The following is a 20,339-nucleotide window of genomic DNA, read 5'->3' on the forward strand; positions in this document are numbered from 1 at the left end:
GATAAAGACAACACAATGAAAGAGAATTACAGGCCAATATCCCTCATGAATGTAGATGCCAAAATCCTCAACAAAATTCTAGCAAATAGGATCCAGCAGTACATCAGAAAGATCATACACCATGACCAAGTAGGGTTTATCCCAGGAATGCAAGGATGGTTCAATATCCGCAAATCAATAAATGTGATACATCACATAAACAAATTGAGAGATAAAAATCACATAGTCATATCAATTGATGCAGAAAAAGCATTTGACAAAATCCAACACCCTTTCTTGATAAAAACTCTCAACAAGGTGGGAATAGAAGGATCATACCTCAACATCATAAAAGCTATATATGATAAACCCACAGCTAACATCATACTCAATGGGCAAAAACTAAAACCATTTCCCCTAAGAACAGGAACAAGACAGGGATGCCCACTCTCACCACTCCTGTTTGACATAGTACTGGAAGTATTAGCCACTGCAATTAGACAAGAAGAAGAAATAAAAGGCATCCAAATTGGAAAAGAAGAAGTAAAGCTGTCCTTATTTGCAGATGACATGATATTGTACATAAAAAACCCGAAAGACTCCATCAAAAAACTAACAGACTTAATAAATGAATTCGGCAATGTAGCAGGATACAAAATTAACACCAAGAAATCTATGGCATTTCTATACACCAACAATGAACTTACAGAAAGAGAGACTAAAAAAGCAATCCCATTTTCCATCGCACCAAAAAAATTAAGATACTTAGGAATAAACCTAACCAAGGAGGTAAAAGACCTATATGCGGAAAACTACAGGACACTGAAAAAAGAGATAGAGGAAGATGTAAACAGATGGAAGAACATACCATGTTCATGGATTGGTAGAATCAACATCATTAAAATGTCCATACTACCCAAAGCAATCTATAGATTCAATGCACTCCCCATTAAAATACCAACGGCGTATTTCACAGACCTAGAAAGAACTCTCCAAAAATTCATCTGGAATAAAAAAAGACCCCGAATAGCCACAGCAATCCTGAGAAAGAAGAATAAAGTAGGAGGGATCTCAATACCAGATTTCAAGCTGTATTACAAAGCCACTGTCATCAAAACAGCCTGGTACTGGCACAAGAACAGACATATAGATCAATGGAACAGAATAGAGAATCCAGATATCGACCCAAACCAATATGCGCATTTAATATTTGACAAAGGAGGCATGAGCATACAATGGAGTCAAGACAGTCTCTTTAATAAATGGTGTTGGGAAAATTGGACAGATACATGCAAAAAAATGAAACTAGATCACCAACTTACACCATACACAAAAATAAACTCAAAATGGGTACAGGACTTAAATATAAGACGGGAAACCATAAAAATACTAGAGGAATCCACAGGCAGCAAAATCTCAGACATATGCCAAAAGAACTTTTTCAGTGATACTGCCCCTAGGGCAATGGAAGCCAAACAGAAAATAAACAAATGGGACTACATCAAAATAAAAAGCTTTTGCACAGCAAAAGAAACCATCAACAAAACAACAAGAAACCCCACTGTATGGGAGAACATATTTGCAAATGGTATCACTGATAAAGGTTTAATTTCCAACATCTACAGGCAGCTTATACAACTTAATAAAAGGAAGATAAATGATCCAATAAAAAAATGGGCAACGGACCTAAATAGAAGCTTTTCGAAAGAAGACAGAAGGAAGGCCAAGAGACACATGAAAACATGCTCAAAGTCACTAATTATCCGAGAGATGCAAATCAAAACAACAATGCGATACCATCTCACACCTGTCAGAATGGCTATCATCAACAAATCAACAAACGACAAGTGTTGGCGAGGATGCGGAGAAAAAGGAACCCTCGTGCACTGCTGGTGGGAATGCAGACTGGTGCAGCCACTGTGGAGAACAGTATGGAGTTTCCTCAAAAAACTGAAAATGGAACTCCCATTTGACCCAGTAATCCCACTCCTAGGAATATATCCTAAGAAACCAGAAACACCAATCAGAAAGGATATATGCACCCCTATGTTCATAGCAGCACAATTTACAATAGCTAAGATTTGGAAACAGCCTAGGTGCCCATCAGCAGATGACTGGATCAGAAAACTATGGTACATCTACACAATGGAATACTATGCTGCCGTAAAAAAGAAGGAATTACTACCATTTGTAGGCACTTGGATGGAATTAGAGAACATTATGCTAAGTGAAATAAGCCAGTCAATGAAAGAAAAATACCACATGATCCCACTCATTTGGGGATAATGAAAAACATTATAAACTGATGAACAAAAAGATAGTTACAGAGGCAGTAAAGCATCAAACAGACTGTCAAATTACAGTGGTAAGGTTAGGGAGAGGTGGGGGAAATAAGAGATCAACTGAAGGACTTATATGCATGTATATAAGAGTAACCAACGGATGCAAAACATTGGGGGGTGAGGGCATGTATGGGAGTGGGGTGGGGGTGGGGGGTAATGGTAAGATATGTACACATATAATACCTTAATAAAAATTTGAAAAAAAAAATAAAATAAAATCTTTCCAACAAAAAAAAAAAAAAAAAAAGAATCTTGGGGAATATGAGGAGAGTGATTTGCCTGCCCTCCCATTCCCAAGGAGAAACCCCTCTGAAGCGCAGCACCCAAGCCATGTCATCTCGGATAGTACTTCATGTAGGAAAAGATATGCTGCTTACAGAATTTGTAATCCAAACAAATCCTGTGTTTTTGTTTGTTTTTTAATGTGTCAGATATAAGAGTATTTATGAATCTCAGACAACATTCTGAAGCAGCTGCTAAGAGATCCTGAAATGAACTTCCAAGTCCTGGCCAACCCACTGTTCTTTGCACTATTTATATTCCTAAAGCCATCAGCTATGTCTGATATGGCCGATCATGAGGCCCTGCTTAATGGACTACAGAATCCAATGATACCCACGCACAGCAATCACTGGTTTTGATCTTTCCCTGGCTTCACCTTGTGGTGGGAGAGGCCGTGTGCCTTTTTGGTGTTGGAGCCAAGATGTATGCCATCTCCTCACCATGGCCTCGCCTCTGGCCTCGTCACAAGAGCTGCATCACTTTCCCTTCACTCACCCTCTCACACTGATTACACCCAGCACATTTTAATCTTATCTTTCTCCCACATGTCCCACGTCCGTCTGTGGATGAGTCAGTGAGACTACTCCCCTGTCTGATGCTGGTCTGAAAACGAGGAACATTTCCCAAAGACCAAAACAAACAAGGGGAAAAGATCAGAAAACAAAAAGAAGCCAAGCTAAACAGAAATCCTCTGCACACAATGTGTGACTAGGATGAACACTCAGATCCCCCATTGTACCTAAGCAGGTCCTTCATTACCCTGCAGGGAGGTCGGTGCCCTTGCTCTGTACACAAAGCTACACAGCCAAAAGGTTCTGTCAGAGTCTAGAATACTCACGGGGCTAGGTCTCTGCTACATTTCAACAGACACAACCACAGCATGGCTGTTCATCTTTTCCCACTCTTGTCTGAATTCTGAAGCCAAGATGGCATGAGAATTTTTTTTTTTAAATATATTTTATTGATTTTTTACAGAGAGGAAGGAAGAGGGATAGATAGTCAGAAACATCGATGAGAGAGAAACATCGATCAGCTGCCTCCTGCACACCTCTTCCTGGGGATGTGCCCGCAACCAAGTTACATGCCCTTGACCGGAATCGAACCTGGGACCCCTCAATCCGCAGGCCGACGCTCTATCCACTGAGCCAAACCGGTTTTGGCATGGCATGAGAATTTTGATTTTTGACTCCTAGGCTGTCATCAGAGGAATTCCAGACTTAGCAAAGGACTTACAAGCAGTGGTTCTCAAACTTCAACTTGCAGTAGAAGTACCTGGAGACCTCGTTACAACACAGATGGTTGGGTCCAGAGTTTCTGATTCAGTGTGTCTGGGGTGGGCCCAAGAATCTGCATTTCTAACAGATTCCTGTATATTCCTGGGTGATGCTGATTTGGAGATCACTCTTACAGGACCACTGACTGAGGCACCAGACTACAGTAGACCCTCTGGGATATCAGAGCAGGTTGCACAGAGAAGGAACTCTAAGTTTGTGTGTCTCAGTTTTCAAGACTTATGCAATGACTTGAAATAGCACCATCTCTTCTAACAAATTCCGAAAACTTCAAAATAAGTTAAGTGGGGTCCAGTGGAGACTAGAAAAACAAGTGGGAGTTGGAAACTTTAAAAAAAACACATTCATTTATAGGAAAGGAAGTACAGGAGGAGATCCTAGATAAACACAGCTTGTTAAGTAATGATGCCCTTGTCCTAGAGGCCAACTGTTCTATTAGATCCCAAATTGACGGTGCTCCTTTTAATACGGAGCTTCTGGGGAGCAAACTCCGCCTTGTAATCTTCCCATGGACGAGAAGGTGGAACTAGATCTAGAAGTCAATACAAAAATAGTGGATAACTTCCACATCCAAGATCTCTCAGTTTTCTAAGACAATGGTTCTCAATCCTAACTATCCATTAAAATCAGATGGGAGCTTTAAAAACATGAATGCCCAAGCCCTATACCTGGAGATTCTGACCTGACTGGCCTAGGATGGGACCCAGACAGAAGTGTTTTTTAAAACTCCTTAAGTAATTCTCAAATGCAGTGAGGTTGAAAACCATGATGCAGGAAAATGTCACAGAGAGAAAATAGGTGGATGGGAAAGAGAGAAGCCTCCGTTAGAAAATGTCCAGGAAACATAAAAGGAAAGAGAAAAGACTGAGCGAGCAACTAGGAACAACTAGGACAAGTAAAACTGAAACGTTTAGTCTGAGATGGATTTAAGGATCAACCCAATGTCAGCTGTCTTGGGTTCAAAACCAGAAATGGCTAGGTGATCAAGGAAGCCCTCATTTGCCAAAGACCTGGTACCAGTCCAAAGACCTATCAGGAAACCCTTTTAACAGGATGTACTATTTTGTTTTTTATTTTCAGAGGAGTTAATAACTAGGAACACAAGGCAAAGACCTGTAACTTCTCACAAACAAATCATCAACTTTGAAATCATGTACCAGAAAAAAACAGTAAAATTTATCCCTGAGCAAAATTAAATTTTTTTTCTGTAAAGGGAAGGCAAGGGAAGAGACTGAAGAAGTAACTCTCAGAGCATGTGGTAAACTATCCTCCCAGTAACCACACTGACAAATGAGTTTTCAAAGTTGTAAAGATCATGTGATGCAGATGATAAAATCAAGATAGAGTTATTTTCTCCTCTTCCTTCTCGAGTAGCACAGATGCATGAAGTAACAAGCTGGGGGGGAAAGGTTTGAAAGCTTTATGATCCTGTTTAAGTCAGAACGATGAACACAAAATAGACCACGGAATCTCAGGACAGGTAACACAGACAGACAGGTGAAATTATTTCTGCTCACATCAATAAGATCAACACTGGGAGGCCAGAGAGAAAAATCCAGATGTATTTCCACTTCATTAATAGCGGAAACTGATTCATCAATTCAAAGTTTTTTATTTGACTAGAAAACTATACTATAGATAAATCTGCATCCTAAAAAATGAGAATTTTTAATAAAAGCATTCATTTGTTAAATAATCACTTTAAAATCGATTTAGAAGAGGTTTCACTAGCACAAGTTAGCTTTCCTAACCTAACACGTGGTACTTCACTTACTCAGTCCTAACTGCCCACAAACTGACTCAAAGCATTCCTTGATTTTATAAGACTAGAGGAATAAACCTCTCCCTTCCTCCCAAAGAACACACCTACTAAATGATGCCTAAGAGCAAGTGCCAAATTTCTCCTTAGCAACTGACGTGAAGGAGGAGAGTGGTAAAGCCTAACTACGGCCCAAATGACCTACACTTTCAGCCAGAAATAAGGATCTTTATGGAAAGGGAGGACACAAAATAGGACTGATTTAGATAATTCAGTTCAGCAGAGGACATGCATTTATTCAAGCAGAAGGCTGTAAGCTTATCTTTATTGGACAGGGTTGGAGATAGAAGGCCTGATCTAGGCCACTCATTTCAGGAAAAGTATACCAGCTCACCTAGGAAGTTCTCTCTCAGGAGCCTAAGAGCCCACGTGTGCCAAAGCAAGCACACTCATACTGGTGTCAGCTCAAAGATAACTTTAAAATAATCAGGCTTACAACATTCTCATAGCCCAGTGGTTGGCAAACCGCGGCTCGCGAGCCACCGTTTGCCGCTCTGTTGACTAATGAGTTTGCCGACCAGTGTCATATACTACCCTTTACCTCTTTGCACACAATATGCCACAATTGCCTAATCCTCACAGCTTCCAACTACACGGTAACATTTGGTCTAGTCCATTGGTCGGCAAACTCATTAGTCAACAGAGCGGTTTGCCGACCACTGTCATAGCCCATTCCAGGCCTCTCAGGGTTACACAAATGATGCACCTGACCTAACTGATCATTATTCTGTTACAAAAATCAGAAGAATGCTTAGGCTCAAAGTTTCAATTTTTACCTAAAGGAAATTACCTTGCTTAAAACTGAGTCCATGGCCCTAACTGGTTTGGCTCAGTGGATAGAGCGTCGGCCTGTGGACTCAAGGGTCCCAGGTTCGGTTCCAGTCAAGGACATGTACCTTGGTTGCGGGCACATCCCCAGTGGGTGGTGTGCGGGAGGTAGCTGATTGATGTTTCTCTCTCATCGATTTTTCTAGCTCCCTCTCCCTTCCTCTCTGTAAAAAATAAGTAAAATATATTTTTAAAAAATGAGTCCATGGACCACTATTTATTTGAATGACAGGGTATATTCATACCCGGCAAATTAATCTGTTAAGGGAACAGTACTGAAAAATAACCAGTTAATAAAAGTATGCCTTCTCATTCTGCCAACTTGGGGCAGGGGGGGAGGTACCCTATACAGACTGAGATACAAATGTACGAGGGGTTAGATTAACAAGTCCTTCGCTGGGAGAGGAACGCTGGTAGCAAGCAGCCCCAGTGACAGCTCTGGAAGAGCTGCAGCAACACTGAGTTTTAAATTGGGTGCATTTTTTCAGGAATTTACCAACATGAAAAGTTCTGATGGAGAGATCTAGAGAAAGCATTTTACTTTATAAAGCCATTACAGTTATTATAGTGAGATTTTTTTTCAAATATTAAAGTAAAATAAAAATTTTAAAAAGAGAGGAGAGGAAGGTGAGCAAGAGTTTTTGAACATCACTCAGCCAAAAATTATGTATCAAATATGGGGAACAAAGGCAGTTACCTAAGTAATTTATAATGAAAGAAATATCATTTTCAAAATCAATTATTAGGACAATTCAGGGAGGGGGAATCAGTTTTGAGACTTGAATTATGTGAGTTAATGACATAACTATCCACTTGATCTTTCTAATGTACTACCAATTTGCAAGAAGACATCTCACAGGCAATTATATTGGACATAATTTTATGCTCTCCTTAAACTTCAGGTTTACAGCCAGATTTGTACCTTTAGAAGTCTACCGTGGCCATGGCCACCTTCTGCAACTGCCTCCAGCCCCTCCCCTCCCCCACACCGTTCAGTTATCAGACAGAACCGTTATGCCTGCTCTACATTTATCATAGGGTTTCAGTCTATCTTCTGGACACAATCCAGACACTACTCACCTATCTTTACTATGAAACTGAGAGTTCTGAAATTTTTTCCAACACACACATGAGATTAGTATTCCGCTAGCCACATTTTATCTCAGGGCACATGGGTTCTGCAATTCCTGCAGCCAATTGAAATCAGCATTTTAGGTCCTACTCATAGATATTTTTACCTTGAAGACAAAAGCAGTAAGCTCTTCAACAGAAATAAACACTTTAACCTGGCCAGCAACTTACATTATGCAACATTTTCTGCCTGGCAGCCTGCCTTTAAACCCTAGTAACTGCACTGCTAAGAGTCAACCACTCACAAAACATTTTTAATACCTTTAATTATGAGATCTGATTCCGCAGCCAAACTTCTGCCAGGAACTTCTTGTAAATACCGCCTCCCCCCACCCCTGAAATCTGCTTTTCTTGGTGGTGGTGTCTCCATTCACCTACCTACCTAAAGCCTATGGAAGCAGAGACAGACACCCTGTTCTCCCAAGGGAGAATTTCTCAGAGATAACAGCCCAACCCTCAGGATTTCTACACACCATGTCTCACTCTGACAGTTCTGAATAGTACACTTTGTATCTGACCCATAGTAAACCACAGTCACACAAGTCAGTGACAAACAGAAATGAATCCCCAAACCAACAGGTTTCTGAAAGAACTCTAAAGCCACTCCTCTGGCTCCCCCACTAAAAGCCCCGGCACTGACTCCATGAAGTTACTACCTTCATGCAAAAATCAAGGGAAGGAGCCTAAGTCACGGGTCCAAGTCCACGCTCCCATCAACACAGAGAGGGGTGTTAGTTACCTGAGTCAGCCACACTTGGAAGACAAGCATTCAGGACAGCGCTCCCAAGGATTAACTCGAGGATTAGTGTTAATAATGTAAAGAAAGTGGCATATAGTAGCAACTTTTAAAATAGCAGCTATTTTCAAAAGGTATAAACTTCCAGTTATAAAATAAACAAGGCATGGGGATAAAATATACACCAGGTGACTGTAGTTAATAATACACACGACACATTATAGTTAATACTACACGTTTGAATGTGTTACGAGCGTAAATCTTAAAAGTTCTCATCACACACACACACACAATCGGTAACTGTGCAGTGATGGAGGTTCATTAGGAGCCGAGGGACTCTAGAGAGATTCTGGATTAGCTGAACCACCATCGAAGATAATGAACCTGACAGGGCTCCATCTTCTCAAGCCCTGACAGGAACAGGGAGGAGAGGATCCTGCTTCAACACCTCCTTCCAATGAGGAGCCTGGAAGGCTGGCTGTTCTAGGCCAAAGCTGTCATCCAAACCCCATGGCCGTACTGTAAATCTCACAGCCCGTACTCCACAAGGACTGTGAAGCCACACCATCAGCTTCCCAAACTGGGCCAAGAAGAAATTCAGTAAGGGAAGTGGAGAGGGAGCCGAGGACAAACCATAGCAGAAATGAGAGGAAGGGGAAAGTCCTAATAGTTCTAATTAGGAAATCAAGGAGAACTCATGCCTCCCTGCTTCCCCTCACAGCAGGATAAAGAATGAAATTTAAGTTACCAGCAAGTTGCCTATGAATGATTAACATTTTAATTCTAATCTAATTAAAACTTTATTCTCTATCTGCAACCCTGCCTGTCCCTCTCTTCCATCCCTGTGCTTCTGTGTCCTAATGTTAGTACAACAAGTTACTACAAATTTAGGGGCTTCAAAAACCAAAAATTCATTCTCTCAGTGCTGCAAGTCCAAACTCCAGGTGCTGGCAGGGCCATCCCCCTCTGAAAGCTCCAGGACAGGATCCTGCCTTGCCTCCTCCGGTGCTCCTGGACTGGTAACTGCATCACTCTTTGCCTCAGCCTTCTCTTGGCCTTCTCCACATCCAGTGTCCTCCCCTCTTCTCTCAAGGAAACCAGTCATTGAAATTAGGGCCCACCCTAGTCCAGTATGACCTCATCTTAATTTAACCAATTACCTCTGGAAAGAGCCTATTTCCAAATGAGGTCTCATTCTACGGTTCCAGGTAGATACGAATTTTGGAAGGGATACTTTCCAACCCACTATAACTCCCAAATTAAAATAAATCACCAAAATATGGAGCAAAGTGGACGAAAATGACAAATTATGGCATCACAGAACTGTAAAAAATTTCAAAAGTTATCATCTCCAGTGGATCCAGGACTACGAAATCTGAGTTGGAAACGATGTAGTTTTTACCATTCTCTCAACCCACGGGAAACTGAAGTTTTGGAAAATATCAAAAGTCAACCAAAATAGCACTAACACAGATTACACTGATCCGGACACATTATATACTCTGAAATTTGGTATTAGGTATAGCTGGACATTCACATATATCGTCAGAAGTGGAATAGCAAAAAGATTAAAGGCTGGGGAGGAGATTTTGCAGTTAAAAGGGCTTTCATTTAACTATTTGGGGATGGGACATGAACATGAGTTTTAGAAGACCAAGGTTTCCTTTAAAAAGTTACCTTAGGTTTTTAACTGCCCCTCTTCCAAGCTACCCTTTTATCATGACGACGTACGCCTGCACAGAAGCATGACAGATTAGATCTTGACTGTTTTTAATCAAGGTACCACTTTAGCTATATGGGGAAAAATACTTGAGATCAGCTTAAAATCTGTGTACTCCCTCTGCTGGCTCTGATTTTAAAATAAATTATCAATGGCATCAGGAACCAAGTTATTAATTTATCTAAATCCAAAGGAAAATATGACATGAATTCTCCCACATACACATAAAGGTCTTAAAAGAAATAAATAAGAAATTACGAACATGTACTGAGAACTCCCAAAGATATCTGTGCTGGATTTTTTTATGGATTCACTCCAGGGGAAAGCTAATGCAGTTCATCTGCTTAGGGCAGGAGTCACCTCCTGCATTGGCCTTGCCCTCTCACGAGGATGCCAGGAGCTTTCCTTGCTCTGAGTTCACCTCTCCACTGCAGGATTGGGGTGCATCTGGACAGGCAGATCTGGTGAACTCCCAGAAGTTAACCTGTCATCTTCACCATAAGGAATTACCTGAGTAGCAAATTACTGGAAGGACCTCAGCCCATCAGAGAAGTTAGTCCATTTCATTTTGTAATGTTATCCCATACTAGTTAACTGCCGCACTACAAAGAAAAAAAATCTCAAGACAAAAGTCTCAAAAAAAAAGTCCGACTGAAGAGTGGAAGACGCACACTCTAGAAAAGCCCAGAGTACTCCAATCATATATTTATGTTTTACCATCCTCTCAACTCATGGGAAACTGATGGAGCAATACATCACAATAGTCTATGGAACAATTAAGAATTTAAATTTTAAAAAAATCTATGAATACCTGCTATTTTACTTCTTTTCCAATTGGGGAAATTGTGATGCTAAGAAATAGGAGTTGTTTGGTTAAGAATAAATGGTTAAAGGTACTGAGTTTGTCTGTGGCGGTGATGTGATCAAAATTGGGGTCTTTTATCACAATCACTGGCCTAACCACCTGTTCAGAAAACTACCTCCAAAGAGCTACAGACCGGCCCCCTGAAAAGGTCCCTCTGGAAAAGACTGCTTGCTTTCTCTTCTCCTTTCATATGTGACATCTATTTTCCAATCCATGCACATAAAACTTCAAGCACGTCTGAGACTGATGCCCCCAAATGCAGAACATTATGGACAACTTAGCTTTATACAACTTGGCTCCTATAAGTGGATACGTAAATTTGAGGCAGAACCATTCCATGGCGACTCTTTCTAGACAGTACATATTGATGCTGCATAAAGTGGGATACACACATAGGTGACAGGTTAGGTATCAACTTTCTCTTAATGAAAGGTCATCCCAAGATCAGGTTTCCCTCAGTTTCTGTGAGGGGTTGTGACTGGCACTGATCAAGTTTTTTCAGGGACGTCTACAGTAGGAAACAAGACACTGTGAGAAATGCCTTTAATAGCAGAGCATCATTTCATAATTACACTACATCATATCAACATCAATACTAGCAGGTCAAAGATTTGGGCCACCTTCATAGCTACAAGTATCCAAAGACTCTAGCATGTGACATAACCTAACTCCTGAGTCACATTCGCTTTCAGTGTCAAACCCCAGAAAAGGCTATCCCCTCATGAGCTCAGGACATGGTGATCCCAAAAGCAGCTCCAAGTATCAGAAACACTTATTTGTTTGGTAGACACATTGCGTGCTCTCTCAAGGCTCTTACACTGTACTTGGGAATATACAGGAGTTACAGAAAAATGACAAAAGAAACAGGCAGGAGTCAGGGGTGGGTGGGGTGGATAAAGTAGGCCTTTTCAGCAAGGTGAGCTGAGAATGAAAAAAAGAGAAACACAGCCACTCTGTGTGAGCCAGCCTAGAGGAGGGGGAGGGGAGCAGATAGGAGCAAATGAAGTAAGACTTTGCAGAAATGGAGGCCCTGGCACGAATAGCTGTGAAACCACAAGGGTTAGCAGCAGACATTACTGAACAGCAGTGCTCTGGGCTCACGAGGACACACTTAACTCTGTTTCTTCACCTGTAAAATAGTTAGATGCTCTCTAAGACCTCCTTTAGTTCTGAATTGGAGGCAAGAACAGTTGCAGATGAGTTCGTTTGTATCAAGGCTCCACACCCACTCCAGGGGGAGGTCAGTCCCACGAGACAGAAATTGGGGCTCCCAGATCAGTCCAGGGCCCCAGATATGCTCTAATCTAGGTGCATTTGGGAGAGTCCAGCTTCTCCCGAACTGCAGCAGTATGTTACAGTGGCCTTGCATCTCCAAAGCAAGCTGAAAATAATCTGCAGAGAATTAAAGGCCAGCTTCAAGCCAGAGCTCAGCACCAACTTTGGCATTTGCAGAGCTGAAACACTAGGGAAAGCAGAAGTACACATGTGAAAAAAGGCAAGAGAATGGACAATAAGGACAAGTTCACAGAGCACATATTTGCATGTTTATTTTCTGTCTTCCCCCAATAGACTGTGAACTCCTGTGAACTGAAACCTTATTTGTCTTATGCTACTACTAGATCTCTGGGGCCAGCAGAACACCCTGCACACAGTATGCCTCTCATAAATATTTGCTGAATGAATGAAATGGCATGTGATGCAAATGGGTAAAAAGGATTTTCTCTTCCCAATCTTTTACTCACTTACTGTACCTCAGCTATAATATCTGCTGATCCTCACTCACCTGTATGTATGTCATCCCAAAGTACTTTTTTAGCAGCAAAAAGCCAAAGTGAATCTTCAGGACCCCTCAATTTATGATACAGGAAAAGGTGTGGAGAAAAATGAGGAGTCAAGAATAGGATCAAGGTTGTTCCCTACAGGCAAGATCAATGTGTATGAAAACAAAATAAATCCCATAATCTCTCCGGCTTCAGGAATAAGCAATGAGTAAGTGGGATACCTCACCAGAACTCACACGCCTAAATAGTCTTTTATCTTTGCACTTTTTAATCAAGACCTTTGGATGGATGGAGTCTGCTTAACTTTTCCAGAGCAAGTAAATGACTTTTTAGTGGCACAAGGCCTCTTCATTAACTTACCAAATAAAAATATCTTGCAGGTTTTAAGTAAGAATCACGAGTATTAAAAAGTTTAACTACAAGATGTTCTTGTATGGTGTCAGTCTCTTAAAATAGAACTCTCCTAAAAGCTCCTAAAAATAAGTCTGCATAGTTTCATTTCATTTTCTAAGGAGATAAACATATCAGAACAAACACTTCGCTTCTTTTTTAAAGAGTCTCTCTGCTACATAGGGCTCACAGATCAAAGTCCAAAAGGGCCAATTTCTTCACTTCACAGGTCAATGACACAGCTTTGAAAAAGAGGAAAACAGTCCCCCTAGTGTATTGCTGCTGTAGGAAGAGGAAGTATATTAGTTGAGAATCACTGACGATGACAGTACTGCCAAAGGAAATTACAAAATAGCATGTTGGCAACATGCGCCCAGCAGAAGAAAGATTCCTCACACACCACCATAACTGGCCCTTTGCTGAGTTACTCCAAAGGTGACTAAGGTCAAAATTATGAGACAATATGGAATTATTATGATTTTGTCATTTTGAAACTTTAAATATGTATTTTTAACCAAAAAAAAGTGCAGTTAAAATAACATTTTCTTAATACAGTATGTTGAAAGGGAACTGAATGCATTAATCTAAAAAAAAACTGGAACAGTGGGCACATAAACAAGATTTATGTGGCAGGTCGGCCCTCATCTCTCCACCTTGGGAAGACGCTCTAAGAGTGCACATTATCCTACGAAGGCAGACTCGGTCTCCTGAAGAATCACCCTCTGCAGAAGTACCCTACATTTGTGAAACTCTGTGAGCCACCACAGAAACTCATGGCTGCATAATATCGCAGTGCCCTGATCCATGGGCGATGCAGGTGTGTGCGTGCATGTAGGAGACAAGTGGTAAACAGGCCTTCCAAGGTAAACGCTGGAGTCCTAGAGGTCTGCCCAAGTCAGGAGGAACCACTCTCAACAGTTTAATTATGGGTGCAGTGCAAGTAAGTTTAATGGGAATTAAAGGAAATGTAACCTTTTCCCCTCTTAACCACATCTGACTATTCGCTTCTACTTTAATGCCTGAGGTAAGGGAACCTGTGAGATAGCCATCACCTTTCTCCCTGGCACAGCAGGTATCTGACAAACCTAAGTTAACCAAGAACATCCTCTTTTTGTTAAAATGCTATCCCTTTTTTTTTTTTTTTTTTTTGCCACCTTTATCACGTCATAGTTCCCAAATATGCATACTGATAGGCACTGGACAGCTCTACAAACAGGATGCACTCCTTGGCCTCCATCAACATTCATCTGTCTTTCTGATGCTGAAATAATAACAAAGACTAGATTGAGAGGCAAATATGTTTTTCAAGAAAGCAACCTCTACTTATGTTAAGGCTACACTAGTTACTTAGTAAATGACTTTTAAAAAGATCAATTTAAAGAGGAAAACCGTGTGATTAAGAACAAAGATCTCTAGAACTGCGACTACTAATTACCTCTGTACTAACTAGCTGTGTGATCTTAGAAAAGTCATTAACTTCAAGAATCCGGTTCTTCGCCTATTAAATAAAGAGTTGAACTAGATCAGTAGTTGGCAAACTGCGGCTTGCAAGCCACATGTGGCTCTTTGGCCCCTTGAGTGTGGCTCTTACACAAAATACCACGTGCGGGCGCGCACATACATTGCGATCGAAGGAGTACCCTAATTAAGTTAATAACAATGTACCTACCTATATAGTTTAAGTTTAAAAAATTTGGCTCTCAAAAGAAATTTCAATCGTTGTACTGTTGATATTTGGCTCTGTTGACTAATGAGTTTGCTGACCACTGAACTAGATCAACAAACCTCATCCTGGCTGTATGTTAGAATCACCTGAGAAACTTCAAACCTCCCTCCCTCCCTAAACAATAAACACTAATCCACCCACCAGCACAATTAAATCAGGTTCTCTGGGTATCGATATTTATTAAAGGCTCTCGGGTGATTTTAACATGCAACCAGGACTTCAAACCACTGATTCAATTCTGATCCCCAAGGCCTCTTTCATTCTATGACCTTAGGGTCATAATACTGGTAACAGGCTCTCATAATGCAATGGCCCAAAAAGTCACAAAAGAAGTAAGGCCTGGACCCTGCATACTGTGCCTATGTACACACATGTCTAGGAGACAGTAACCTGAATTCTAGACATTTTTAGAGGTTAAAAACTCAAATACATAACTCAGAATGAAAGTAATGTGGTTTAAATGCACACAGATGCTTCCAAAATGACTAATCATGATAGGATTCAACTCCTGAAACTTGGACCCATGAATATGGGTCACAATCAGCTCCTGACCTCTCCCTTTTCCCTCTTCTCTGCCCCCACTAAACCACAAGCACAAATAGGGTTGGCTAGGAGTCATAATCAGAATATGAAACCAGCCCCAGTTTCAAAGGGCCTTCTCCATCATCAAAGATTTGGAAGTTCTTGCATGGCTGCATCTTTTGATAAAGGTCATCTTACAAAAACTCTTTAAATGATATCCCTATAGTCTTCAAGAATTAGTTATCACATAATACTCGCAAGTGGAACTGATGTAACCATTTACAGTAAAAATAATCATAAAATGTCTGCCTTGTATTAAACATATTAAGGCTTGAGTTTCAATTTACAATATTTCATAAAATTTTGGTTAAAGAGAAATAAGACAGCCAAGAAAGAAAAAAGGAACTATGAGACCAAAAAATGTTCAGGACATAAAACCACCAAGTTTATGACTAGGCCCAAAATCTCTACTGCAAATTGTGCAAGCTATAATAAAAATATAATTAGCAATTCATAGTTACTTTTGATAATACCACTTTCTCACATAATTATTTTTTTAAATCAAATGTTATCAAACTGTTATTTTACCTATAAGCACAATAGCATGAAATTACTTCTTAATGGTAAAATCATAGGAAAGCTGAAAACCCTTCCTACTTTAACTTTATTAACTAACTTGAAAGTTAGCTAACTTGCAATTAATAGTATCTATGCACCAAATTCAAAACATGCAGGACTAAATTCCAAGTGTGAGAAATTTGAAAAATACTCCAAAACCCCAAATCTATCTTCTTAGATCCTGTAAACTCACCCCTTCCTGATACTGTACACTGAGATTAACCCTTGCTAACCACTTGGAAACTCAATTTTAAAAGGTATCACATTAGCACTGCTGTGAAACAGAACTCTCGGCCTTTCTCTAAAAAGCCCTCATATCACACAACTGGCACTCCTTTGCAAAGCAATAAAATTAAATCATATGTAGCATTCATACTGTCAGCATTTGTTAAAGGAAATGAAACAGATTTGTGGAATAATATTAAAGCACACATTTTGCTTTTAAAGTTTGTTTAATCTAAATAAGGTTTAAATTTAAACAAGGCCTCTCCAATACTGGCCATAATTTTTTAAGGAACTTTACAAGGGTTTTATTTTTAAGCAAGTTAAAACTCAATACACTAAATTATTTAGTTTTTCATATACAGCCTCCTCTCCAACGCTTCAATTCTCCACTACATGTTATTTTATACACCTATTGAAACCCAGGAAGATACAAGGCTCCCCAAAGACAATAAAGGAAGGGACAGAAGGAAGAAGCAACTAACTCTTTAATTGAAAAAAAAAAAAAAAAGCAGCAACTAATTGCAAATAGAAGCAACTGATAAGCAATCAGTATCTCCAAATGCGCAGGAGTCTCTTTTGCCTGGCACTGACATTCATATCTTGGGGGAAGGAGCCAGGAGGAGCTAAGCAGCTGGGTATCAGCAAGGGCACAGGAGCTAATCTCTTTCGATGCCCAACTGCAGGAAGTCATTACATCATAGGCCTTTCCACACCTCTCTCCCTACCACGTGTCCAGTGCCCCCAAGAGGCTGAAAAGGAACAGTAGAGAGCCTCTCTTCAGGTTCACTTATTGGTAGAAGCCATTACAGCCTAGCCCTGCCACCAAACCTCCCTTCCAAAGGCCTAAGTGAGGCACCGGGCCTCCAGGCCTCCACACCTGGACCCCACCTCAAACAAGGCCAGAGTCCAGGCCTCAGCCGGAGCAGCAGGTGCGGCCACACCGCGTTGAGATGGCAGAGCTGACCTCTTCCAGACCCCAGAACATCTCAGAGGCTACTGGGGACAGATTCACTGAAAAGACCTCTCTGAGCAATAAAGGTGTTAACAGAGAGCCCGCCAGGGAAATGTTTGCAACCACTGGTTTTTCTACTGATGTCTTCATGCCTGCGGAAGTTAACACCCACAAGCCCAAAACTTGGACCCAAGGGTTCTCACCTAGCTAGTGACAATGCACCAAGCTCCTGGAAAACTCAAATCCAACTCCTCCTCCAGGCACTGAGTTCCAAACACAACCCACGTCCCCGCACTCCAACCGCAGCGTCCTCGCCGCACCCCCACTATGGTGAATTCTACTCCAAAGTTGGCCTCGGACCTACCTGCTCCGCGCTGTCCGGGAATACAGCAAAAGCACTCTTGCCCGTCTGTCCTTCTCTCTCCCAAGTCCCTTGCCCCTTCTCAGAACCTGGCCATGCCTGAAACTTCCCAGGGAGCCTCCTTCCCCTCTGCCGCCCCAGGTACCTTTCCTTTGGGGTCACACAAAACTCCTCAAAGACCCACAGCCTAGGCTCTCTGCCAACCCCAGTCCCCAACGCCGGTAGGCGCGCTCGACGAAGCGAAGGGGAGTCTGGCGCTGCGCAGGAGGCCGGCGAGTCCCACCACCCGCCGGAGATAGGTACGCACCTTCCAGCCCGCAGAGCTGTTGCTGTCGCCCTTATCATTGAAGTAGGGCACGCAGCGCACCATCCACTCGTAGATCTGGGACAGAGTGAGCCGTTGGTCCGGGGAGCTCTGGATGGCGCGAGTGATCAGGTCGGCGTAGGACAGGTTCCCCCAGGCGTTCCGCCGCGACGAGCATTTCCTTGGCTGCCCGGAGCCCCCAGCCGCCCCCGGCTGCGGTGGTGGCAGTGGCTGCTGAGGCTGCAGCGGCGTCTGTGTCCCTCCGCTCAGCGCGCCCGCCGCGGGGGCTGGCCCAGACCCCGGGTCCTGCCCTCCGGGAGCCAGCAGCCGAGCCGAGTCCTCAAGGAGCATCCCGGCTCCCAGCGTGCTGCTCCCGCCGCCGCCGCCGATCGCCATGGCCGAGCCGGCCCTACCGCCGCCGTCCTCGTCGTCTTCATCGTCCTCCTCCTCGGGGATCATGGAATCAGCGGCCGCCTCCCCCGAGGGTTTGGCCGGGCTTCCCTGGAGCTCCGGCCTCTGCAGGGGCCACGTACAGGAGCGCGGTCGGCTCTGCGGCTCGAACTCCGGGTCCAGCTCCACTTCGAGCGGAGAGAGCGGGGCCGGGGAGGCCGGCGCCTCTGCCATCTTCGCCGCCCGCCCGCGGCTCGGGCTCTCGCGCTCCCTTCTCTGCCCGGGCGGGGTGCGACGGGGGAGGGACGGGGACGCTGCGAAGGCTAGGACTCCCGGGCGCCGCCGCCGCTACTGCCGCCGCCTGGGGAAGTACGAGTGGAGAAAAAAGGGGAGTTGGTTATCCTGGTCTGGAGCCCAGTCCTCGGCAAGTCTTCAGCTGCCGCGCCGCTTCCCGACCGCACCGCGCCCGCCTTCCAGGAGCAGGCAGACTTGCAGACGTGCGCCCCGAACCTGGCGCAGCAGACACCGCCCCCTGGTCAGGCCGCGGGGGAGACGCAGGCAAATCGACGGGCTCGCACGGGGTAGCACCCTCCCCCCGCCGCCGCCAGATCTGCAGGTCTCCGGGGCTAGGTGCTGGGCGGGGACGAAGGGGGAGGGGCGGGACGGGGGAGGGGCGCGGACCGCGCCTTTAAAGCGGGCAGCACGGGAGCTGGCGCAGCCTAGCCTCACTCGAGCCCGAGCTCAGGCGGGCGTGCATTTGTTTATGTTTCGCTCGGGCCCGTTCAAGTGCTTCCCGCGGCGCCGCGGCCGAAGTCTGGCGTCTTCGGCTCCTCTCCGCCTCCCCGGTCCTGCAACCACCGCGCCCCCCTGTCAACCCCCTCCTAGGAGACGGGCCCAAGGCCGGGGACAGCGCAGGCAGCCCCCTTCTCCCCTCTTCGCCCGCGGGCCGCGAGGGCGAACGCGGATCCGAGTGCAGACGGGCCCTTGTCACTTCCAAAAAAAAAGAAAATACGGGAAGAAGGGGGGCAAGCAGCTTGACGGGTGTTCGCAAAGGGTCGAGCTTAGCAAAAAGGGCTACTTTGGGGTTTTGTGTGGTTTATTTTCTCACAGACGCTCTACCCTCCACCCCTTTCCCAGTAAAGGACGGGGGGGGGGGGGGGCAAGTCAGAACATAAATCTTCCAACAGGTCGGGAAGCGCCAAGTCTCCCGGGTCGCAAGAAAACCCGGACCAGCACGTTCATCACCTCCTTGCTCCCGCTGCTGCCATCTTGACAGTTTTCCCCCCTTCGCACAAGTCCTTTAAAAACACTAGCCGGAGAGAAGAGGGGCGCGCAAACCGAGTCACGGGGAGGGAAAAGGGAAGCGCCTGGCCCAGCTCGGAAGCAGATCCGGAGTCACCGGGAAGGCGGCCGCCCCGCTGCACAGCTCCGGCGCCTACCTCGGTTCCTTCCCTTCAGGGACGAGGGGAGAGGACGCACAATCCCGCGCGGGCCCGGGGCACGGCGAAGGGTCGCGCAACCTTGGCGAAGGAGAGGCGCTCCGGACGCCACCGCAGCCCGCCTGAGGAACCGCCTGTCAGCCTGCGCGCCGCCGCCTTCCACATTCCTCCTCTTCCCTTCCACGAGCAGGGCGGCCGCGGCAGCAGCACAAAGTTATAGACACACGCAGGGTGCCTCAACCTAAGATGACGGCGGGCGGGTGGGTCTCCGCCCAGGGGGAGGGCTGGGCGGCGAGCCGGGGAGTGCTGGTGTCCGTGTGTGTCTGTGCGCTCGCGTGCGCGCCTGCGCGGCTCGGCTTCGCCGGGCTGCAGGCGTGGGTGTCCCGGCGCGCGCCGCGGGCCAGGACTCGGCGGGCTCCCGCAGCCTTCTTCGCCGGGATCCTCCTCCCTGCCCCAGAGCCTCTACGACAACAAAGCGCGGTGCGGGCTCAGGAGAAGAAGGTAGAGGGAGCGCAGAGCCCCAAACGCTTTACTAGTGCAGTTGATTGGTATCCTTGACTCGGGGCAGGGCGCCTAGCACCCAGGGTCCCCGTCAAGAGCGTCCTCCGCTGGGCTCTGAGTACGCCCTGGTGTCCGA

At 44.6% G+C, this 20,339-nt stretch overlaps 1 protein-coding gene across 2 annotated transcripts in view; it reads right to left on the bottom strand.

The window, feature by feature from the left end:
* The window catches only part of FOXO3 (forkhead box O3), a 119,139-nt gene extending 99,011 nt beyond the window's left edge, over window positions 1-20,128 (bottom strand). Inside the window, exons 1-2 of one of the 2 annotated variants that reach the window (XM_080664230.1) lie at window positions 19,703-20,128; window positions 17,877-18,624 (exon numbers count right to left, since the gene is read on the bottom strand). In XM_080664230.1, the coding sequence (XP_080520356.1) occupies window positions 17,877-18,497 (621 nt within the window). In that variant the 5' untranslated portion in view covers window positions 18,498-18,624; window positions 19,703-20,128. The remainder of the gene's footprint in view (window positions 1-17,876; window positions 18,625-19,702) is intronic. The other variant, XM_080664231.1, reaches the window with a different exon arrangement.
* Between the last annotated feature and the right edge of the window lie 211 nt (window positions 20,129-20,339).

Source organism: Plecotus auritus, assembly GCF_963455305.1.
Source record: "Plecotus auritus genome assembly, chromosome: 4".
Classification (NCBI taxonomy): Eukaryota; Metazoa; Chordata; class Mammalia; order Chiroptera; family Vespertilionidae; genus Plecotus; species Plecotus auritus.